The 25,275-nt window shown below is 38.3% G+C and overlaps 1 protein-coding gene across 1 annotated transcript in view; it reads right to left on the bottom strand.

Moving 5' to 3' along the window:
- Positions 1-25,275, bottom strand: part of HORMAD2 (HORMA domain containing 2) — a 61,012-nt gene that overhangs the window by 22,684 nt on the left and 13,053 nt on the right. The window contains exons 3-10 of the mRNA XM_043901383.1: positions 24,884-25,025; positions 22,978-23,041; positions 22,394-22,430; positions 19,488-19,508; positions 18,727-18,753; positions 12,307-12,374; positions 9,211-9,362; positions 8,789-9,042 (exon numbers count right to left, since the gene is read on the bottom strand). Coding sequence (XP_043757318.1) covers positions 8,789-9,042; positions 9,211-9,362; positions 12,307-12,374; positions 18,727-18,753; positions 19,488-19,508; positions 22,394-22,430; positions 22,978-23,041; positions 24,884-25,025 — 765 coding nt within the window. The remainder of the gene's footprint in view (positions 1-8,788; positions 9,043-9,210; positions 9,363-12,306; positions 12,375-18,726; positions 18,754-19,487; positions 19,509-22,393; positions 22,431-22,977; positions 23,042-24,883; positions 25,026-25,275) is intronic.

Raw genomic sequence — 25,275 nt, forward strand, 5'->3', positions numbered from 1 at the left:
GAACCAATCTTTCATTGAGGGACACAGGTTGTTTCCAATTTGTAACAGTAACCAATAGGGCTTTAATGTTAATAATTAATACCATGGATCACTGCTTTTTAAAATTTAACTGTAATGAGGCAAACTTTATATACTATTATATATACTGTTGATCCCCTGGAGAAGGAAATAGCAACCCACTCCAGTATTTTTGCCTGGAGAATCCCATGGGCAGAGAAACCTGGAGAGATATAGTCCATAGGGTCACAAGGAGTTGGACATGACTGAAATGACTTAGCACAGATATACTGTTGCATCTATTTTAAGTATATTATACATTTCTAGGAGCCTTGTAAATGTATATATCCTTGTAACCACACTACAATCAAAGTAGAGAACATTTCATCACCTTGAAGTTTCTTTATGCTGCTTTGCACTAAATCCCCATCCAACCCCCACACCTAGGGAAACATCAGTTTGTTTCCTCTCATTTTAGATTAGTTTTGCATCTAGAATTACATGCAAATGAAATCATATAGTATGTACTCTTATCTGACTTAAAAATTCATTCATGGTTTTGCACAGTTGTTTATTCTTTATTCTTATTATTGCTACTACTAATCCTTTGTGCTGAGACACTACAGTTTGCTGACCCCTTGGCCGGCTGTTGGGTGTCTGGGTGGTTTCCAGTTAGGAGCTATTATGAACAAAGCTGCTGTGAACACTTGTGTTCCAGTATTCCTGTGAGTCCCTGGTGGCTTCCCTGGAGGCTCAGACGGTAAAGCGTCTGTCTGCAGTGCTGGAGACCCGGGTTCGATCCCTGGGTCGGGAAGATCCCCTGGAGAAGGAAATGGCAACCCACTCCAGTACTCTTGCCTGGAGAATCTCATGAACAGAGGAGCCTGGTAGGCTACAGTCCATGGGGCCACAGAGTCGGACACGACTGAGCAACTTTACTTTATTCTTGTGATTATATGTTTTCATTTCTCTTGGATAACTAGGAGTGAGATTGCTGTACCACATAGTAAGCATATATTTAACTTCATAGGAAACTGACAAAATGTTCTCCAAAGTGGTTGTACCATTTAACATACCCACGAGCAAGATATGAAAATTCCAAAAGATCTACATCCTTGACAACACTTGGTGTTCTCATTTTTAATTTTAGTCCTTCTAGTGAATGTAGACTAGTATCACATTTTGGTTTTAAAATTGCATTTCCCAGATGACTAATGGCATAAAGTATCTTTTTATGTCTTATTTGGCTATTGGTACATATTTTTTGGTAAAGTGTCTGTTCATATTCTTGGGCATTTTTTAAAAATGGGGTTGGTCTTCTTGAGTTGAAAATAATCTGTATAAATAAATCTGTACATATAAAAATCATATATTCTGAATACAAGTTCTTTGACAGATTTATGTAGTAAGGCTATTTTCACTCAGTTTTTAGCTTACCTTTTCATTTTCTCAGCAATATCTTTCTGGAAGAGAAGTTTTAAATTTTGATAAAGTTCAATATATCAGTATTTTTCCTTTTATTGTTAGTGTTTTTAGGGAACTGCTTAAAAACCTTTTGTTGGACATTTTGTTTCCTCCTGTAAGTTTTATAGTTTTAGCTCTGACCACAGTGGTATAAAATTAGAAATAAAGAACAGAATAAAATTGGGAAACTCACAAATATGTGAAAATTAAACAACATACTCCTAAATAACCAATAGGTCAAAGAAGAAATCAAAAGAGAAGTCAGAAGATTATTTGAGATGAATAAAAAAGAAGATACACCTGTTTTTTGATTGGGTTGTTTGTTTTTTTGATACTGAGCTTCATGAGCTGTTTGTATACTTTGGAGATGAATCCCTTGTCATTTGCTTCGTTTGCAAATATTTTCTCCCATTCTGGAGACTGTCTTTTCGTCTTGTTTATGGTTTTCTCTGCTGTGCAAAAGCTTTTAAGTTTAATTAGGTCCTATTTGTATACTTTCATTTTTATTTTCATTACTCTAGGATTTGGGTCAAAAAAGATTGTGCTGTAGAAATCAGAAAGAGAAAAACAAGTATCATATATTAATGAATATGTGGAATCTAGAAAAATGGTACAGATAAACCTATGTGCAGGGCAGGAACAGAGATGCAGATGTGGAGAACAGATGTGTGGCCCTGGGCTGCAGGGGAAGAGGCGGGATGAACTGGGAGACTGGGATTGACGTGTGTGCACTGCCGTGTGTAAGCAGACAGCTAGTCTGTAGAGCTCGGGAGCTCAGTTCTGCCCTCTGTGGGGACCAAGATGGGTGGAGTGTGGGTAGGATGGGAGGAAGGAAAAAAGAGAGGGGATATATATATACATATAGCTAATTCACTTTGTTCCACAACATTGTAGAGCAACCATGTGCTGCACTGTGCTTAGTCGCTGAAGATACAACAGAACAAAAATACTGCTAAAGCAGTGCTTAGAGGGAAATTTATAGGTATAAATGCCTCAAAGAAACTAAATTTCCAACTTAGGACACTGGAAAAGTGCAAACTAAACCTGAAAACAAGCAGAAGAAAGGAGATAAAGACTATATTGGAAATTTGTGAAATGGAGAATACAAAAACAAATATAGAGAAAACTGATGAATCCATAAACTGCTTCTGTGAAAGATCAACAATATCAACAAACCTATAGCCAAGAAAACGAGAGAAGACTCAAATTATGGGATTCTCCAGGCGGGAATGCTGAAGTGGGGAGCCACTTCTCTCTCCAGGGGATCTTCCTGACCCAGGGATCGAACCTAGGTCTCCTGCATTGCAGGCAGATTCTTTATCATCTGACCCACCAGGGAAGCCATCAAATTAGAACAGCAAAAATTACTACTGACTTCACAAAAATATAAGAAAGCATTATAAAGAGGTACTGTATAAATCCCTTGTCATTTGCTGTGTATGTCCATTGAGATAACATAAATGAAATAATAAATTCCTAGAAAGACACAAACTACCAAAACTGGCTCAAGAAGTAATAGAAAATCTAAATAGAGCTATACCAACTGAAGAAACTGAATTAATAAGTTTAAAATTACCCACAAAGAAAAGCCTAGACCCAGATGGCTTACTTTAATTCAAAGAAAAATTAATGTCGACTCTTCATAAACTTTCCCAAACAGTAGAAGATTGCTCCTAACCTAATATTACACTGGTTTTAGTATAATGATAACGTTGTATTCCTTCAGGTTATTACAGGCACTTTTTTTAAACCAAACAACACTCTCAGTCTTACTCCTTTAAAAACAACAACAGCAAAAAAACTTGCTTCTTTTAGGCTAGGGTTTAATAATAGTAAAATCCAAAGTGTTACTACCTAAGATTACTCACTATGCTTTTCTTTCTGCTATTGTGTATACACACACACGCACACACACACATACACACACACCTATATATATATATGGACTTCCTAGGTGGCTCAGTGGTAAAGAATCCGCCTGCCAATGCAGGAGCTGGTTCAATCCCTGGGTTGGGAAGATTCCCTAGAGAAAAAAATGGCAACCCACTCTACTATTATTGTCTAGGAAATCCCATGGACAAAACAGCCTGGCATGCAACAGTCCATAGGGTCTCAAAAGAGTCAGACATGACTTAGAGACTAAACAACAGCATTATATTGTTTTTTTCTTTATGTAAAAGTGATACATACACATCCTACTCACAATAGGAAGAAAATAATTCTCTGATATGTTAAAGAGTGATTCATATATGAAAAAAAGATGAGCTATATGACTGATGGGAAAGTCAACCAACTTTCATTCCTTTTCATGGTAAACAGTGGATAACAATTATATTCTGTAATGCAGACCAGAAAAATTAGTTGAAAAAAAATGTCCTATTAGACAAAAAGAAACTTTGTGAAAAGGACTATAGCCCTGTGATAAAGAGAATGATGTGTGGTTTTGAAGTCTGAATATTTTCTGTAGATAATGAGCCTCCTCCAACGTTTTCAATAATCAACTCCATTTCCAAGAATCTAAGATATTCTTGCCAACACTACATTGTATTAGACAAGGCATATATGCTTCATGAGATGTAATGATATGAAAATCACCAGCCTATACCTCAAAAATTCAAAACTTCAGAGTTTAGTGGGAGAAAATAGGGTTTTGAGTGAAAAGACTCTCGTTTTAATCCACTGACTAGAATACATAGCAATTCTAAGGAATTTCAGAAAATATCTTTCTAGTCCACACTTAAATGGTACCATTTACTTCGGCACTAATATACTTTACACTCTAATTTCTCAAAAACAAATCATTTATACTTAAATCCAATGTTAGCACAAAAGGTAAGAAATGGCCTTCACACAGGGAAAAAAATGCATTCAGGTAAGCCATATATTGCTATGTGTATTCTTTTGTGGAATTCATCAAGAAGAAAAAGCAACCCTTTCTAAGGGTACAAAGACTCATACAGAGCTCACAAAATTAGAAAATTACCGCCTGTGGATCCCCACTTAAAAGCTGATAAAAATACAAATTCCCAAAAAGCTTTCTTTTTTAAATTATTTATTTTTGGCTGTGCTGGGGCTTCATTGCTGCTGGGGCTTTTCTCAAGTTGAGGCGAGCAGGGGCTTCCCTCTAGTCACGGTGCACAGACTTCTCATTGCGGTGACTTCTCTTGCTGCAGAGCACAGGTTCCAGAGTGGGCTTCAGCAGTTGCGGCGTGCAGGCTCAGTAGTTGTATCTCCTGGGCTCTAGGGCACAGGTTCAGTAGTTGCGGCATGCAAGCTTAGTTGCTCCACAGCATGTGGAATCTTCCCAGACCAGGAATGGAGCCTGTGTATCCTGCATTGGCAGGTGGATTCTTTACCACTGAGCCACCAGTGTTAGTCACTCAGTCACGTCTGACTCTTTTCGACCCCATGGACTGTAGACCGCCAGGCTCCTTTGTCCATGGGATTCTCCACGCAAGAATACTGGAGTGAGTTGCCATTCCCTTCCTAGGAATTGAACCAGGTCTCCTGCATTGCAGGCAGATTCTTTACCATCTGAGTCACCAGGGAAGCCCCCCCAAAGCTTTAATGGCTTAATAAACTAAGAACATCAGTCTCTACGACATGGTACATTAGCTGGCCATCTTTTTATAGCTGTCTGGGTGTGTTAATAATTACTAGAGTCATTTAAGAAGCCTGGGTTAACAACCTGTATTAGAAAGAAGTAATTTTCCCTCAGGATTTAAACTTAGCATAACATTTTTTAAAAATTCTATATCCATAGGTTATCGTCACCATATATATTTCTTTAAAGAAGAAGCTTGTCCAAGAGTCTCTCTAGGCTACATGACGGTTGCTATCCACCCAGCTGACCGCAACAGAGAAAACAGGCCCCACCTCACAGAGTACTGTGAGCTGTCACTGTGGCGTGCTCCTTACTACCTAAGCCCTAAAGCTGAAAACACCCTATAGGGAAGGAAGCCCTGTCCCGAAGATGTGGCCAAAGCAGATGAAATGATAAAGACACATTTAGGATAGGATTTTTCAGACAGTGCTACATAAACCTGTTTTGTCCTGGAATTCCTTGGTCTCTTGAGTTCTGTGTCCTGTTTTTCAAGTGGAGTTTGGTTTTAAGAGTTCTTATCATTTAAGAATGTTTAAATTTCAAGTTTGTCTCTTTTCATCATTTCTGATCCATGACCAAATTGTGGTCTGAAGTATTTCAGATACAAAACAGAAATGGTAACCAAAAGGATGTGAGAAGTGAGAAGAAAATAGGAGCTGAACACATTCCTGATCAGGCTGTTTGGTAAAGATTTAATGCAATACAAAGATAAGGAACCTGGAAGGAGGAAGAGCATGTTTGGTTAGAAGTTGAAATTCCATTTAATGCTGAATTTGAGGTACTTGTGTACGTATTGATGGAGAGGTCAGTTTGGAATAGGGAGACAAAACCAAACCAGAGAAATAGAAGAAGACAAAGATGAAAGCAAAACATGAGCAAAATAGAAAAACAAAGCCATAGAGGAGATCAGCACCACCAAAAGACGACTTTGAAGAGAGAAGTAAAAAATTACTGACTTGGGCCAGTATAACCCAAGGAAAACAAATGGGGCACAAATAAATACCAGATATAAAAATAGGGAAATAACTACAAAAGCAGAGTGATTTTTAAAATTATTAGACCTCCATGAATAATATCATACCAAAATACAAATACTTGAAGACAGAGGAGAGAAAGATCAGTTATTTATATTTTTGGTGTGATGTTATTCATGGAGGTATCTTGTAATTTTAAAATTCACCTCTGTTTCTGTAGCTATTTCTCCTCATTAGAGGGAAAATATAGAGTACATCTCTGTAAATTTTAGAGTGGAAAAAATTTTTTAAATAAAAACTGCCAAAGATAGCTGAAAGGACTGATAAGTTGAACTAAGCTAAAATTAATATACTATTCATCACAACACACCATTAACAGAGTAAAAAGGCAACTCATAAAGTTGAAGAGATATTCACAATACATGTATCTGACAAAGGACTTATGTAGAATATATATTCAGAACTCCTACAAATTCATAAGAATGAAAGACAAACCCAACAGAACCCAATAGAAAAATGACAAAAGACTTAAAGAAATTTTCACAAAAGAGGACATCCAACATGGCCAAGAAACATATGAAAAGGTGCTCATCTTCCTTAGTCATCAGGAAACTGCAAATTAAAACCACAGTGACATACCACTACACCCACCAGAATGGCTAAAATTAAAAAGATGGAAAATGCCAATGGCTGGTGAGGATGTGGAGCAACCAAAACCTGCTGATGGAAGTGTGAGTTGACACAAGCACTTTGGAAGCTGTTTTGTAGTATCTATTAAAGCTAAATGTACTCATATCCTGTGACCCAGCAATTCTACTCCTAGCAAATCTCCTACCAGAAATGTGCATATTTTACTAAAAACATGTTCCGAATACTTGAAGAAGTGAAAAAATGTTTCACACTCCTTGATTCCACATCTATAAGATAAAAACACAAGAGAAACTAATCTGTTGTAATAGAAGCCAGGATAGAGAACTGCTGTGGAACAGAAAAGTGACTGTAAAGCCGGACTGAGTTTTCTCAGAGCACTGGCACTATTGTGCTTCTTGACCTGGGTGCTGATTTCACATGTGTATTCAGCAGGGCTGAATAGGGTGAGGCAAGCAAGATACCTAGGGAGCAGTCCTGAGGGAGGCACTCTCTCTTCCCTCCCATCCCAGTCTTTGGGTTCAGTTTGTGAACATTTTTTGAGCTGTATCATTATGATGTATGGGCTTCCCTGGTGGCACTAGTGGCAAAGAATGTGTCTGCCAATGCAGGAGACATAAAGAAATGCAGCTTCAATCCCTGGGTCGGGAAGATCCCCTGGAGGAGGGCATGGCAACCCACTCCAGTATTTTTGCCTGGAGAATCCCATGGACAGAGGAGCCTGGTGGGCTACAGCCCATGGGGTTGCAAAGAGTCAGACATGACTGAGCATGTGTGCAAGATACATATTATGATGTATGTTGTTTTCTGTATGTGTATTATACTTGGATTTTAAAATGTAAAAGGAGTGTGGTCTACCTTACCCCACAAATAAAAATTAACTCCAAGTGGAATAAAAATTTAACTGTAAAAAGAAAAACCTTAAACTTTTATAACAAAAGAAAGGAAAGTATCATAAATGACCTCAGATAAGGAAGGATTTCTTAAGAATATCCAAAAGCACATGTTAGAGGAAAAGTTTGACTACATTAAAATTAAGAACTTCTCTTTAGCAAAAAGCATCTTAAAAAAAGTGAAGAGACAAGCCACAAACCTAAAAAAAAAAAATACTGTAACATAAATAATGGAAACAAGTTATTATTTAGGATATATTTTTTAAATCAATGAGGAAAAGATAAATAACCCAATAGAAAAATGCATAAAAGACTTGAATAGTTACTTTATATACATAAAAAACCAGAACAGCCAATACACATGAAAAGATGCTTAAGCTCACTAATAATCAGGGAAATGCAAATCAAAATCAAATCATGAGGCATTACCATTTACATCCAGTGGTTAGGCAGAAACCATAAACATGGGTAATACTAAGTGTTGTCAAGGATGGTGAGCACCCCCTCCACTGGTGCTGGAGCACAAGCTGGTACAACCATTTTGGAAAGCAGTTTTTCACTACCTAATAAAGTTGAAAATGTGCAAGCCCTAGGACTCTTGGGAATAGTCCTCAGAGACACTCTTGCATATGTGTACAAGAAGGTGTATACATGAATGTTTATAACAATTACAAAGAGAAAGAATGTCTATCAAGAGTAGAATATTCTACAGCAGTGAAAAATGAATGCACTCTAACAGGGTTATCCATAACACTTCTACCCTGGTCATCAAGAACTTAATTATACTTCCAGTGAGTATGAATAAACAGAATATTTAAAAATGTTTAATATACTCTTTTAAGTTAAAGAAAATCCCAAATTTCCTAAATTCATGGGTACCTTTTGTAAAAAGAAGTATATTATTGGGTTGGCCAGAAAGTTCGTTTGGGTTTTGCATAAGGGGCTATGGAAAAACCCAAACAAAATCTTTGGCCAACCCAACAGAAAGTCTATTGTTTCCTCCTAGACATGGACAATTTCATTTAACAACGTATATTTCCTTCTTGAAGAGAGTGGTTTTTTAGAATAAAGACTCAAGGTCAGGGGCTAGTTTTGTTTTCATTTTTATACCCAGCACACTCCACTGGATGGTTATACTGTGACGGGAGCTGAAACACGTCAGCGGGGTTTAACCGAAGCAGGAGGGGGGCACTGTGGCTTTGCCTTACGTCACTGTTGCATTCCTCCTCCTCCTCATCGCAGTCGAGGCCCTGATGGGCTATCTCGGTCGTGTCGCTCTCCTGGAAGGGATTGTTCTCCAGATCAGACGCTCTGGCGGCTTCGGTTGTGACTTTTACTTTCATGCTATGAAAGCCAGTGGAGACCATTCCCACCTGCAGGTTTACAGGCTCCCCTTCAAACAGCAGGAAGTGTGAGTTTACTCCTTCTTTAAAACCAGGGGGCTGGTAATCATTTGGGGTCACTGCAAAATGGAAAGGGCAGAAAACCAAGAAAACTCTGAGTTTCAGGAGAACAACTCAGACCAGTCTTTCATGTGTAACAACAGCCATCTCTCTCAAAGGCTTGCCAAAATCCTTCTGTTTATCCAAAACACTACTTCAGCATGATTTGACTAGAGGTCTCCACCTACCTGCATTGTAGTAGTGGAGTGTCATAGTCAGTATAACATCGTTAGGAAGGGGTCCAAGGTTCTGCATCAGTATGTACAGTTTACGGATCAGCAGGACACTGGCTTTCTTAATATCTTCACTGTTTGTCACACTTTCGAAGCTTGTGTTACTGCTATTATCACATAAGAAAACAGCACACTTTTCAATCACATATAATATTGAAAATCTATTTCAAAAAGAACAAAAATTTTTACTGTGTGAGCAGATAAATATAAACTAAACGCAGGACACTCTTGAAACTATTTTAGAATGTAAATTAAAGGAGTTATTGTACTTTTTGCAATGTATATACAAAGGGGTTCTTAAGTAGCAAGTTCCCTTAAGGCATTTTAAATGTGACCTGATTTTTTTAAATTTGATTTATAAATGACCACATAATTTAATACTGAGAACAATGGACTTGACATTTAATATTGGCTCTGTTGCTAACTAGCTGAATGGCTCAGGTCAAGTCACTTAGACACACTAGGTCAGTTAGCTCCTTTGTGAGATAAGCTTACACATGTTTCTATACCTCTCCAAATTAAATCAGTCGTCATCTCTGGCCATTGTACCATCTGGGTATCTCTCAGAGGCATCCCCTTCTCACTCTTGCATGGATTATCACCATGACTGACTATTCTTCCTGTTTTCCTTCTTGTTCACACTGCAAAACGTTCTCCACACCACTCCTAATATATATTCCTAATGGGAAAATCCACTCATGTCACTCTCCTAAGTTTCTTATATTGTATCTATTACTTTTCAGTGAAATTCGAGAACAGTGTATGTACAATGGCCTTTCACCAGCCGCACCCTCACCTCCACCTTCATGTGTAACTGATTCCTTCTTACTCCTATGCATTTGTGTATGCTGTTCACTCTGCTTATACTGAGCTTTTCCCACTTGTCTTCCTGACACTCATGTGTCATCTCCTCAGGGAAGTCTTCTCTGGTCATCCCTATGCCTCACCCCTATGTATAACTATATGTCCCCTCTAGACTGAATGGCTGTATTTTTCATCTCCACAGTACTAAGTTTGGTGCCCTACCCCAGTAAGTACTCAATAAACATTTGTTGTATTAATGAGTGAATGAACAAATTAGGCTAAATTACCTTCCACCTCTAAACATTTTTTATTTCTCTCCCAAAATTTTCCCCCGATTAGTCTCACATTTGAGTAGTTTCCAGGAAGGGCTGTGACTGCAATATATTTGTACAATGCCTTTCACGTAGTAAGTACGCAATACTGAAAAATAATCCTTAGTAACTGAACTACTAGAGGTAGTGTGAATTCATAAAACAAACATTATTAAGTAAACACATTTGCTCCTTTTTCAGTTTCGAACAACTTAAAGTTTTGTCTGCCAGGATCCAGCCAGTTTGAAATAAGTAACCAGAGGGAAGGGTATAACCATGAAGGCATGGGACCCTTTAGTAAACATCGTAGTCATGGAATCATTTTACGTAAAATCATATTCAAGACTTCCTTGTACTGTTTTTTAAAAGGAAAATCATCTTTAATATGTAAGAGGTGATAAGGTAATTTTGTATAAACAGTCACCTGAACAAAGGCCCAGCTTGGTCTAGTATGCATTACCTTCTCTTCCCCTGAGTAGCAGAACGATTTGGCCATTTCTGTTATACTGCTCACCTCTAGATATATGCGCCTTCACGACAAAAAAGATTAATCTGGTTGTCAGTGGTACTTAGATTTGAATTTTAGAGAGCAAAAGGCAGCTGTTCTATGTAAGAGAATATATATGAAAAGCTCTGAATACTCTGTGAAGTATTATACAGATGTTAGCTAATGATGTTTAGTACCTTAATTCTTATTCCTAGAACTTACTTCCTCTTCACATCCTAGTGCTGTCTGGAAATTTTACAAGGGAGAGGATTATAACGGTATGAATCTTGGAGAGAAATTGTAAAACTTGTAGTAAATGATGAGACAGAGCTCATCGTATGGAAAATTGAGAATGAGGCCACATTTCTCTTCAGAGTCATTCCTTTCAGAGAGACTCATGCCTCTGAGGTGGAGCTGTCAACCACCCAGGACTTTTCTCCATCCTCCACCCGCCCCATTTCTATTCCATCTCATTAGGAATACTCAGCTCCATCTGAATCCAAAAGCTGGGAGGGGAATAAAACATTTTCATATGTACTGAGGACCTTCTGAAGCAACTGTCCTTGTCCTTGCTATTTAACCCATTAGTATATCTAAAACTTAAAATTTTAGGCTTGATAGGAAAATGCAGTGCTTTCCAGTTTTTTTCATACAAGGATACAATATAGATGGTTATATTCGTATGACATACGGGGGTAAGCAGATGAGAATATTTGTGTCTATAGGTAAATAGAGCAGGGGCTTCACCTATCCCAGTCCCCATCTGGCTGTACTGAGGGTAGAAAGGATTGCTATTTGGCATAGCAATTCAGAAGCTTTGGGTTAGTGGTTAGATAAAGCCTCATAGAGTTCTTCAATCAACACCTTGTGCACAACCCCATCAATATAATTTCTACTGCTGTGCTACCCACCAGCCACCATAAAGATCACCACCATCACCACCATGACCACCAGGTACCATTTACTGTGTGCTGCTTACCTGCCAGGGATGGGCAAAGCTTTACCTCTGCGTTATAATTTAGCAATCACAGCAACCATATGAAGTAGATATTATTAATTCCACTGTGCGGATGAGAATGCTAACATCTGGGGAGGCTGAATATTCTGTCCAAAATTATATGACCAGAAATAGTCAGAGCTGGGGATCCATGCTAGATCTTTCTGCCTTAAGAATTAGGGCTCTCAACCACTAAACTTAACTGCCTTTAGACCTACTGATATCACCTACAAGGAGAAGAGGGAAAGAAGCAAAGGAAGCCTCTTCTCCCACCACCTTCATCCATGGATTTCAGAAATTTAAACATTACATTCCCTTTGTATAATAGCAGGTTTCTTGTAAGATTATTGGGGAAGTTACAAGGAAGTATAAGGCCTATAACTGGCCTCAAGAGGCATACATTTACCTCGATCCTATGTATTTCTTATGTTCATTAAACAATTAGATTCTACCTGTCAAAATCCATAGTGGCTCCTTCTTTTGTGTATTTGAATTTGAACTGGTATATCTCAGTCACTTTCTAGAAATATCAAAGGGAAGAAAGAAAGAAATCACTTTCAGAAAATCTCTGGATTTTCTTATCTAGTAACAGGTGTTACTTATCAGGTGTTACAGGTGTTTTCTTATCTAGTAACAGTATACACCTTCACTGTATGCCTTCTATACCTCCTACATACCTGTTTGTTTTATAGCATGACATTATTCAGGAGTGATATCTCCAGATAAAAAGATAACAGTTTTTCTCCTCCAAGCCAAGAATGAGTTAGATGACATAGTCTATTGTTACTGCTTTAAAGCTGGAGAAACTAAAGCCCAGAGTCAAGTGTCTGACCTGGCTTTGGTCAGTAACAGTGGAACCAGCTAAGAAACCTATTCATTCATGGAACGGATATTTATTGAATGTCTACTTTGGGCCAAGCATTGGAGTCACTGTGGTTAACATGACAGAAAAAGCCCCTGTTTTTCCGGAGTATACAGCCTGGTGGGAGAAATGGCCAGTAAATAAGTAAACAAATAACATAATTTCAGGTAGTAATAAGTGCTGTGGACAATATGGAGCACAGCCTGTGACAGAGGACAGAAGGGAGAGGTACTGATTGGGTTGGGAAGGGCCAGGAAGCCCTCGCTAATGAGGTGATGTTTGAGCTGAGCCTCCTTGACAAGGGTCAGTCCTGTGCAGATGTGGGGGAAGGCGGGGCACCCCAGGCAGAAGAAACAGCAAGGTTAATGCTCTAAAGGAGGAAAGGAAGCCTCCTACAGGATTACAGAGGAGGCCAAGTGGCTGATGATGAGTGAGCAAAGGGGAGAGTGTAGGAGATGAGGTTGTAGAGGAAGTTGTGGTGCCTTGTAACTAAGAGGCTTGGACTTTATTCCAAGTAAACAGGAAGTGAATGGTGAGTGGCATTAAGCATGGGAGTGATTTGCATTTTTTAAAGATCACCTTGGCTATTTTAAGAGTTCAGAGAAGTGGGAACCATGAGAGTAATTAAGATGGTAGTAACTCAGGGAAGACTACAATGGCAGCAGGTAAACTAGAAAAAGTTCGAAAAAGAACCAGAGTCTGTGGTATCAGATCTTTTTTTTTTTACTTTCGTGATCTTGCACTAAAAACTAGACACCACTGCTATCTGCTAGCTATAAATAGAGACAAACATAAATAAATAAGCTAGAAATAGAGAGGGACAGATTTCCTCATGAGAGATGTAGTCCATTTAAAATAAAATGATCGCCTAGCAGTTGAAGCTAACATTTGACCCAGATACACATACAGTTGACTCTTGAACAACACAGGTTTGAACCATGCAGGCCCACTTAAACATGGATTTTTTTCCCCAATAGTAGATACTATAGCTGTATGTGATACGTGATTGTCGAATCCAGAGGATGCAGAACCAAGGATACGGAGGAACTGTGTACATGGAGGACCTACCATAAATTATACATGACCTTCCACTGCATGGGGTCAACACCCCAACCCCTCTGTTGTTAAAGAGTCAGCAGTAATCTATCCACAGAGCCGGAGAAGGTGCTGAAGACAGACAGGCAAAGGGTGTGAGTTTAAGTCAGAACACAAGACGTACTTTTCCTTCATCGTTTCAGTGTTTTGTTCCTTGACAGTGTGGGCATGGGAATGTTAGATTGATGAGGAAAAAATCACAACATTCTTGTTACCTGTGTTTATCTGAGATTTGGTGTCCCGTTAATCACAGTGAGCCGGTCCTGGGCATACTGGCTCATGCTGCTTACATTCTTAAAAGACTGGTTCGTAATGGAGTTAATTTTAAGAGAAAAAAAATTTTCTAGCAAAATAATCTACGTGAGAAATCAAACCAAAATCTGAAGGCTGCTTTGTGAGTCCAACAGGAGAGATGTATGAGACTGGCAGCGCCTACAGCAGCAGGCTTCCTCCAGACAGGCTAGACACACAACACCCTTCTTGGTGGATGAGGGTGTAGCTGCCCTGTCAGATAAACAATGCCTGTTCTTCCTGCCCGCCCATGTTTCCCAACCAGCTCTAGCTTTTTGATGTTCCAAGCTATCTTTTATTTTAATTGTATCAAGAGTAGATCTTGTAGTGGTTGATAAAAAATTGACACTTTCTTATTTGGTCTGGAGGGCGACTGATAAAAGAGTCGTGTTTGTAATCGTTTTACACTGTGTGTGTTGTGTCTGATTCTTTGTGACCCCAGGGACCGAAGCCCACTAGGCTCCTCTAGCTCCATGGAATTCTCCAGGCAAGAATACTGGAGTGGGTAGCCATTCCCTTCTCCAGGGGATCTTCCTGACCCAGGGATTGAACCCAGGTCTCGGGTATCGCAGGCAGACTCTTTATCATCTGAGCCACCAGGGAAGCCCATTTGTTTTACAGAAGATGCTCATCTTTAATAACTTCAATCTGTGTCTGATTGATCAAAGAAGGTATATTTACAGCAGGCACTGGTCTCTTCTTAACACCTCATAAAACATTCTCCTGCTTTTCAGATTAATGTGTTGCCTAATAAAGATGAGCCGTTAAGCTGCTCACCAATGGTCTCTATTAATCATACTGAATGTATCCACATGGACCAGAGCAACGGCAACATATATAGCCTTTCATTCTCCCTCCATGTTCCAACCCACTGGCAAGACTTTTCAGGCCTGTCTCCAAAGCGCATCCCCAGGCCATCTGGTTCTCTTCACCCCGTCCAAGCCAAGACCAGCTCTTTCCATCTGATCTGCTTGCTTCCAAACTATTCCTCCTCCTGCAAATTCATTCTCTGTTCTATGGCCAAAAAAAGTTTGGAAAATGCAAATCAGACCTTGTTGCTCCTTTGTTAATGATTTCCCACTGCCCTCAGGATAAAATCCGTTTTACCTTGGTCCCCTGGCCTGACTCATCTGTGCCCTGCCAACCTCTCTGACCTTCTCTCTTGCCTTTCCTTCCACCCCACTCACTCAGCTCCAGGCCCAGGGCAGCCTCTCTGTCCAAGAACATACAAGATGCCTTCCTGCCTTCAGGCCTTCACATAACTGCCCTCTGGGGTATGTTGTCTCCAGTTGATGACAGTAATCATGATACTTGGGCACTTCCCTAAATGTTCCACATCTGTTCATTCTTACGTAGCCAGACTGGGAGCAGGTACTACACCATTACAGATGAAGCTAGTGAGCAGTACGCGGGGTCTGACTCTGACATCCGCAGTGTTAACTCCCGTATTGTTATGCCAGTCCCATGCTGTTGCCTTTCACAGGCCTGCACAGGGCGGCGCTTCTGGCCACTCAGTCTCATTTCAAACAGTGGCCCCTCAGGGAGACCTTCCAGGCACAGTCCTCCAATTTTTCTTCCTCCATTCCCACTTGGCACTCTCCAGCATACCACCTTCTTTTATTTTCATAGCTTTATGATGTATCTGAAACTTGCCACCTTTTGTTTACTTGTTTATTGTTTATCCTCCTTCATAAGCTTAATGTAAGCTTCCAGACAGCAGGGACCTTGTCTATCCCATTAATTCCTGTGTGTCAGACACATAAGCGGAACCTAATTAATACTTGCTGAATGAATAAATATTCAGCCAGAATAGAGTTCACATTCAATTGGATTTCATTTACAGAATTTAAAAAAAGTCTCCAAAAGTATATTGTGGCTAGAAACAGGGACCATCTCTAGTTCAGCTCCTGAAATGATCTATTGAAAGTGGTGTTGACCACCTCGAATAGTCACAAAGAAAACCAGATGTTGAGACGGTAAGATTCGTGGTGTTGTGTCAGTCGTGTCCGACGCTTTGCAACTCTATGGACTGCAGCACACCATGCTTTCCTATCCTTCACTATCTCCTGGAGTTTGCTCAGATTTATGTCCATTGAGGTGGTGATGCCATCCAACCATCTCATCCTCTGTCACCCTCTTCTCCTCCTGCCCTCAATCTTTCCCAGCATCAGGGTCTGTTCCAACAAGCCGGCTCTTCACATCAGGTGGCCAGAGTATTGGAGCTTCAGCTTCAGCATCAGTCCTTCTAATGAACATTCAGGGTTGATTTCGTTTAAGATTGACTGGTTGGATCTCCGTGCAGTCCAAGGGACTCTCAAGAGCCTTCTCCAACACCACAATCTAAAGCATCAGTTCTTTGGTGCTCAATCTTCTTTATGGCCCAACTCTCACATCCATACATGACTACTGGAAAAACCACAGCTTTGACCATATGGACCTTTGTTGACAAAGTGATGTCTCTGCTTTTTATACTCTGTCTAGGTTTGTCAGAGCTTTTCTTCCAAGGAACAAGCATCTTTTATTCAAATATAGTAATTCTTTATGGGTCTATCATGTGTTAGGCTACACATCTTATTAGTACCCTCCACCCATTCTGTAGCATGCATCTGCAGAAGAGCTACACTGTCCCTCTGCACTGCTTTAGTTACTTCTGTTGGTTCATCTTTCTTGAGATGGAGCAACCAGAAGAAAACCTCAGGTGCAGAAGCACCAGAGCTCTGTGCAATGCCCCAAACTCTGCTGGTCTCTGGACAGAATAAGCACACTTGTTTAAGCCAGAGGTTCTCAACTGGTGTACCCTAACAGAGTCTTCACAAGAGCGCTGCAAATTTTAGTCCATGTGTATGTAACATGCTTTTTTTGCTTCAGGTAAATATTAGTGTTGTTATTGTTTGTACCATTTTGCTTAGGGGAGGCTATGCTTCTACCAATATGAGTTAAGAAACATGGTACCATATTAGGTAAGACTGTTTATGTGAGAATGTTGTTTTGAGAGTATATAAAAGAGTGAGATCAAAGAGGTAAATAGTTCTCTCAGTGACTTGACGCTAAAGAGCACTCATGAAACAGTGTAACCCATGGATACTCTCAGGCTATGAGCATTGCTGTGCCATAGTTATACCATAATTATTGCTGAGATGTGTGGAGTCTTTTCAAGTCTTTTAATACTCTTAAACATGCCACCAAATTAGCTAGTAATTAAAAGTGTTCCATGAACACATAGGTTAGGGATCATTGCTACAGGAAACAATATGTAAGAGTTCAGAATATTTTTTCTGAGTCATAAATGATGGCTCAGAACTTATAATAAGCTGATTTTGCTTTCTAACTTTATTATATATATTGCCTACATCAAATTTCATTTAACAGTTTTCTTCCCACTCTGTAATATTTTTCCGTAGATAAGCCCAATTTCGTAAGCATCACACTACCTCAAAAAGTCTCAAAAAATTTCAGACTAGGAGTTTCACATGCAGAAGAAAACCATAGTAATTTATTGCATGAAGGAAATAACTGATTTATTAACAATTTACTGGAGATCTTACTTTGGGAAACTTCTCTTCAAATGTACTGGAAAAAAAAAAAACAAACCTGAAAACTAAACTAGAGATAGAGATAAACAGAGGTAGCTTGGGCACTGAGGAATTGTTACCCACCTGTTACCCACCTGTATGCACCAGCTTTCTTTGGCCTTGCTCAAACAGCTATTTATAATCTTGCCAAGGAGTAGATAGTAAAGGCTAAAAAAATGCCCAGCTTGGCTGTGAAGGTCACCACTTACGCTAAACTCAAAGGCTTAGGGAAAGCAAACTGAAAGCAAGGAAAGGGGAAGAGGAAAGAAAGCTGGGAGGAAAGCAGAGGTCAGAACGAGAAGCAAGCAAGAAGGGCGTCTCCCTCCATCCCTGTGCCGCGACCTCCGCAGCTGTTCAAAGCAGCACAGGTAACCGCCGTGCACCCAGTACGATGACAGTCACTCTGGGGGGTGAAAAGGAGACGAGACCCTTGTCCTCAAGAATTCACAGTCTGGCTAGGAAGATAAAGTAATCTATAGGAATCAAGAGTGTTGAATTGTGAGGTCCTGCTAGAAAAGGGAATTCAGAGAAGGAAGAACTTAGGGTGAACAAAATAATCAAAGAGGCTCTCATGGAAGTTTCAAACACAAGTTGGCGCTGAGGATGAGTAGGATTCAATAAGCAGAGGGAAGAAATTTACAGAGAGAAGGAAAAAGGTAAAGCTTGGAAATCTATGAGAAGGTCAGAAGGGGGAGAATTTAGTTAGCCATTAAAAAAAAAAAGTTTAGCATTTTTATGCCCCAAAGACAAATAGAAAGGATTTAGCATCAGTCAAAATGAAAAGGAAATGCGGTCTTCATAAATCAGATTCTCACTGTTAAGATGTTAGGAAATAGGCTTCAGTTCCACTCAATGTTTTTTTCCCAGTACTGCTAGGTAGTTCTTTTAAATCTCATAATAAAGAATTGGTGACATTTATAATAAAACACACAGAAAGAGCTCACTATGAGTTACTTTACTCATTTGGTAGTCTAGTGACATAATCTATGGCCTCAACTCAGGTAAACATATTTAAATATACATACACTGCCCATCTCTATATGTGTTCTTACCTCAGGCTCCTTAGGATTTGTGTAAAGCTATTTAAGGAAAAATAAACAGCATTTAATTTCTGAAACTAGATTACTCCTCACAGAATACATTTGCTATGTGTAGAGTTCAATTTATGCTATATTAATTGAGTACTGAAATACATATATGCATAGATTATATATACCTTGAGATATATATATTTCAAGCTAGAGGTGGGATAAGCTCTAATTTTGTGAACATAGAGAGTCTTTAGAGTATTCCATGGACACTGACTATAAGGAAACTGATAGCCAGGTATTTATAATTACTGTGAGCTACAAATAAATTCTAAATAATTAGTTATGGTTTTAAAGTTTTAAAATAATTTATATATCTAAGACTCTCAGTAGTATCACCTCATTTTCTTTCTGTTCTTAATGACATATACCATGCTATACCCAGCATACTTTTTAAACTTCAAAAAAGTCTGCAAAACTTCAAAAACAAGGAACTTTGAGTCTGTAAAGTAACTCAGAAAATAAAATCCTGATAAGCCAGTAGATGGAACAGATAGTATATTCTATATATTTCCTCAGTTATTGTAATATGCCAAAGAAATATATAGACTGTGACATTTTAGTAAAAGTTTTGATAGAGGTTTTTTTTTTTTTTTTAATTCCAAAATGTCATAGGACAGACAATGAAATTCAGGAAGGATGGGAGAGAGTATACTGTTTACACTTTCACTTGCCAAAAAACAATGAAGCAGAGACAAAGGCTTGGTCTTTAAATGTGTACTTACTGTAAGTACTGCCATGTGTAGCTTTAAGAGAAAAGAAAACTATCGTTACTACACACTTGCACCTGTGTTATTGTTTTTTTCAATAAAGTCTAGTTAAACTATGACTTCAGAGAGGTTCCAAAAATTTGGGTAGAAAAAATATTCAGAAGGTCAGAGAAATGGATACTAATTATCCATTCATCCAAGTGAGTGTCTATTATATACCCAAGATTCTGCTGGGGAGGGGAAAGATGAAAAAAAAAAAAAACAACTATACTTACTCTCTATAAGTTACATTATAGTTTGGGAGTCAGAAGATACACAAAATAATTCATTATAAGAGTTAAATATGCCATAAGCATCTCTAAAACATTTTGCCCTTTGAAAGGAATCTACTAGAGTAAAAAATCTGAAGTCTGATACGAGTTCTACAAAACCCCTGTCCTCCCTACGTATACATTACAGATAAGATTCTCTCTGTTTGAAAGAATAACAGAATACATAGATACACAGAGACAGAATCAAGTCTATCACAAACTTTTAAACACTATGATACAGAAGAGAAAATTTTCAGGACCACAACTTCGTATCAAATTATTCACCTATTTCACCCAAAGGACTAAAACTTTAGTGACGCTGTGTGGCCATTTTGGTTACTGCATACAATTGATTTTAAGACTACCCAGTGAAACTCTAACTTACATTATTTAATTAATAGCTCATTCATTCATTCAAAAGTAGTAATGGCCCCTGATCTCTGGGAACATGCAGACCAGAAGGAGAGGACAAAGAAAAACACACACAGATAGGTACATCATCATAAGTGTGTTAATTGCTATGAAGCAGTTGGGTTGTGAACATTACACAGATGGACAATCTCAGCTGGGAGAAGGGTGGCAGGGGGCGGGGGCTTGTCAAGGAAAGCCTCTCAGAGGAAGTAAATATTTAGGCTGGGACATGAAGGATAAATTGCAATTAGCCAGATAAAGAGTGTGGGGTAGGGAAGAAACTTTTGCAGGCAAAAGTAACAATATGTACAACAGTAAAAGGCACTCAGCATGTTCTAGAATCCTTGTGTGGCTTGAACTTAGTGAACAGTGGTGAAAGTGATGCTTTAGGAAGTGTGATCCCTAGGCCAGCAGTCTTCAGCATCACTTGGAACTTGTGTGAAATGAAAATTCTCACACCAGAAATTTGGGGGTGGAACCTGGCAATGTGTGTTTTACCAGGCCCTCCAGGTGACGCTGATGCAAGCTAACATTTGAAAACTGCTGCCTTGGATTATTAATTCATTTAATTCTCAAACAACCCTGAGGTAGGTTCTAATATTACTGCAAATATAAAGAAACCCTAAGTGGTAGGTTACATGCCAAGACACAGGAATTAAGTGGCAGAACTAACATTCACTTCAGACTGGCTTTTTCCAAACCTTGAGCTCTTAACTACATTGCACTGCCCCTCAATGATGGACACTCAAGAAATGTTGCTCAATGAATGGACAGGAGAATGAATGAGTGCTGTTTGGTGTACTGGTGGTGGCCTTCTACCCCTCTCAACCCGTCTAAATCCTAAGGGCCTTCAAATCTCAGGAGTCATTTTCTCAAGAGTTCCCTCATGCCTCTCACTGGCTATAATCCCACCTTTTCCATACCTCCTTTGCACATAATCAATATCTTGCCTTTGGCATTGCATCACTTTCTAATGAATGATTATTTATACTTGTGATAAAGATGATTTTTTAAATAAAAATATCAAACTGATATGAAAAAACTCAAAATTTAATAGCCCAACCTGGCACAGGTAGAGACCAATCAGAAAAGGTGCCAACTTAGCCTTAGGCTGGGTTCCTGGAAGCTCCCCCTGAGCCAGCTGTCAGCCCTTTAGTTGCTAGATTATGGAGTAGTCTGGGGAGATCCCAGCCTCCCCCGAGACTGGTGGGGTGAGAGGGAGGACATGGTGGGAGTCATGCAGGGCCTCAGAGAAGCATTTATGTAGCACTGGATATAGAGTACTTCAGTATTTTAACAACAGGTACAGCTACACCAGCGTTCACTAGCTGATCATCACTTGTGCATGTGAATGTCATGCATCTTCTGCCTTGGTCTATAAGCTCTTTGTGTGCACGATCTTATATCTGTTTTATTTTTGTATTCCTCAACCTCCTGGTCAGTGCTGAATAACTCATAAGTAATAACTGTTCAATAAAAAGGAAATGTATCAGTGCAACTAAGTAATCCAATGTAAGGCTTACTCACCTTAGGTTTTCTTAAAGGAATAGGAATTGAGAAGGGGTAAAAAGACACAGATGGGGAAAAGGAGGAAGCAGTGGCACAAAGTTCATTTATTAAATTATCTCTTCCACTAGACTTGAGCTTCTAATTTTTATACCCTTTGCAGCTGTCTTGGGCAGTGAGAAAAATCTAATGCACTTAAAATTCAGGCTGCATTTAAAAAAATTCAAGCTATAATACTAGCTATTTTGAGGGAACAGGTTATATACATGTGCCAAACATAGATAATGAAATAACTAACATAGAATAAAAATTGAGTATTCAATTCCATTTTTTCCTTTCATATCTGTACATTGCATCGCCACTATTTTGAAAAACCTCAATGTGCTAAATGCCAGATTCTTGTCTCCCCTGTCCCACATCCTGTGGATCTCTTCCAGTGACTTCAGAGGAAATTCTGTGGTCAAAAAGATATGAGTATGTGAAAGAGAAAACTGAGGGTGTCAATTCTAACTGATGTAAACGAGACATCAACAGGACAACAGAGACACAAAGTAAAAAGAAACTGGTTCATGAAGGCATACATAGGAACTGGTGTACTGTTAAAACACAACAACAAAATAAAGGCTAAAATTTTTTTTTAAAGGGATAAAGGGCGAGTCTTTGATCCTGGTATAAATTTAAAGACGTTCTTACGTATCTCTTTTCCAAGGCATCAAAACAACCTTGAATCCTGTCAAGAAATAAATGCTTGATGTCAATTTGGATCAGATGCAAAGCCAGAAAGAATCCCAAGTACAAAACTAATTTACTTTTTTTGCTTTGAAATACTTTGATAACCATCTCACCTTTCACCCATTTAATAATTTTCTAGAAACTCTAAGTATGTTTTAATGTATTAACAGTACTTATAATAAATAATAGGTAAGCAATTTTGAGGTAGGGAACCACATCTTATTTTTCTTTTTGCATCCTGTAATGTTTAGCACACTGACATGTATTTGATAAGTAATCAAATTTTGATTGATATTTTTCTTCCTTGTATAAAGAAAGTCTGTATTCTTAAAAAAAAAAAAAAAAACTAAATCAGTACCTTAAAATAATACTGGATAATTGTTACGCATTTCTAGGAAGTAGTAAAAAAAAAAAAAAATACATGAAAAGAAAGAAAAGAAGAAGGCAATAGTTTTAAGGAAATGATCTTACCAAATAAAGTCTTATGGGTAATTTCAGCCATAATAAAAATGTTGTTCAACTTTGGTGGAATTTCAGTTACTTACCACTTGATAATATGCAGTGACCCAGGACATTTTTTATCTTCTCGCAGGATTTTTAAACTGAGGTCTACAAAAATAGAAACATAGTCTGCTGTACTAAAATTGTCCATGCTAAATAAGGGTATTTCCTTTCATGATTTTATTTATACAACTTACTTAGTTTTATAGCTTATAAAAACATTTTGAATCTCTAAATGTCTAATTTTAAAACAAATCCTATGTTGATAATTGGCTTAGTTCCCATTTTTATTATAGATTAGCAGTCTCCTCTTCTACAACATACACAACTGAGTTGGCTGTGAAATCAATTTGTGTCACTTCTTTGCGTCTGCTGAATTCTAAGTTATCATAAGGTAGTACTGAGACCAGCTATATCAAGCAATTTAAAATATACACCTCAATCTCAAATCACTTCTCTGGTATTTCTCTCTCAATGGAGGGGAAAAAAGGATAAGATATGTTTTCATGGGTTATTCTTAGATATTAATTTCCATCTGATATTCAACCACCTTACTATAGGAAGGAAGAATAAGAAAATCATTAAAAGTTTTGGTTTAGATTAGTCTAAAATCAATTACTGATTCATGTATGACTTTGTATAAATCACTTCACCTTTTCACAGTATTTTCCTATTCTAAAATTGATGTTACCTCTGTTGCTGTTGAGGGACATGAAAATTATTACTGGGCATTTTTATGTCATGTGCTACTTTAAGTACAAACACTGAGAGGAAGATATATAACTTCCATTAAAACTATCACAAAAAATAAAGCTGTAAACAATGGTATTGCCCTCCATGCATAGGTTAGTGACTGGCGCACAGTAAGTGCTTAATTAATTACCCCAAACGTGTCTTTCTCCAATTCTATATTCCAAACAAGAGGAGAAACGGCAACTATATGTGGCATATAAACATTTTTACTACTATAGATTTCTATCCTGACCAGAAGAACATAACGCAAATGAGGCTGTCACAGTTGCAAATGTGCTTTTGTGTTTATAGCACACATGGATTTCATTGATGCTCATGTAGAGAAGCAAATGGTGTTTAAGAAAAAATAAATTGGAATGAGTGAGGCCTAAGTTATCATTAAATACAGATGTAAAAAACAAAGTAAAAATAGATTTTGAAAAATAACATCTTACAAGGAAACTTGTAACCCTCTATATTTATTTTCCAAATGATACTTTCCTACTTTGGTGACAAATCAGCAAAATTTTCTGAATGGTTATCACAATCCAGCTTTTTTAAAAAATTAAAAGATTTTTGAAAAACTGAAGAGTGGTAGGTACATTATTCTTAATACAAGAGAAGGAAAGGAGACAGAAACTGCTTGTAATACAAGGAAATGAGATCATAAATTTAAGGACATAAGGAATAAAAGGAAGAAAACTAGAAAAGAGAAAATTGAGAAAAGAACTGATTGGAATAGTAATTGTCGACATCTCCATGTTAATCAATAGATGGGTTTGGGATGGGTATGCATTTTTTTCGAGCTTATTCCTATATGTTAACAGAAAGAATTTTTAAAAACTTCTCAATTAAAGTTCCTCATTGTGGAAGTCTGTCTCAAAGTTGAGACACAAAATAGTGCAAATGTACAGCACCCACATAGATCTCAACCTGGCTGCTGCTTTGGTGGGTGCAGTTTAGAATTACTGGGCTTGTCCATACAGATTTCTTTTTTCTTCAGCCTGTCATTTGGTATCTAGCCAGGAACTAATAGTTCCTACAAGTAAAACCACTACACAAAGTGAAATTAAAATGGAAAATGAATTAGCAAATTGATCCTGACAAACAGGCCCATGACCTGGAATTAGCACACTCCATGAGAAATTAAAGTTTTACTCCTGCCAAATAGAGGGAAAGGGCTCCACCAGCCAAAGTAACCATTTAGTTAGACTTTACCATCCAAATGGCGTTCTCCGTAAGAGCTCTCTGGAAATAGGCCGCGTAGATACGTTATACATGAGATAGAAGTAGCAAAAAGTTTCTTCACCATTATCAGTGACTCATGCTCATTAGTGATTTGAGATGGGAAAACTGTTTTCTAGGAGGGAGGAAAAAATGTAAAAGATTAGTATTCTTTAACACATTCAGCCCATCATATCATTACCACAAGCAAAATGGAAAGACTTTTCAAGACCTCGTCTGATACCTTTTGAGATAATCAAAAGGAAACAAGGCTTTGAATATTGCTTTAAATGAGATCTTCACTGGCAAGGCAGAGAAGAATGGTAGAGACAGGTATTCAAGTAATTCAAGACTAATATGATTTATTTTACAATGATCTGAGGATT

Source organism: Cervus elaphus, chromosome 5 (assembly GCF_910594005.1).
Source record: "Cervus elaphus chromosome 5, mCerEla1.1, whole genome shotgun sequence".
NCBI lineage: Eukaryota > Metazoa > Chordata > Mammalia > Artiodactyla > Cervidae > Cervus > Cervus elaphus.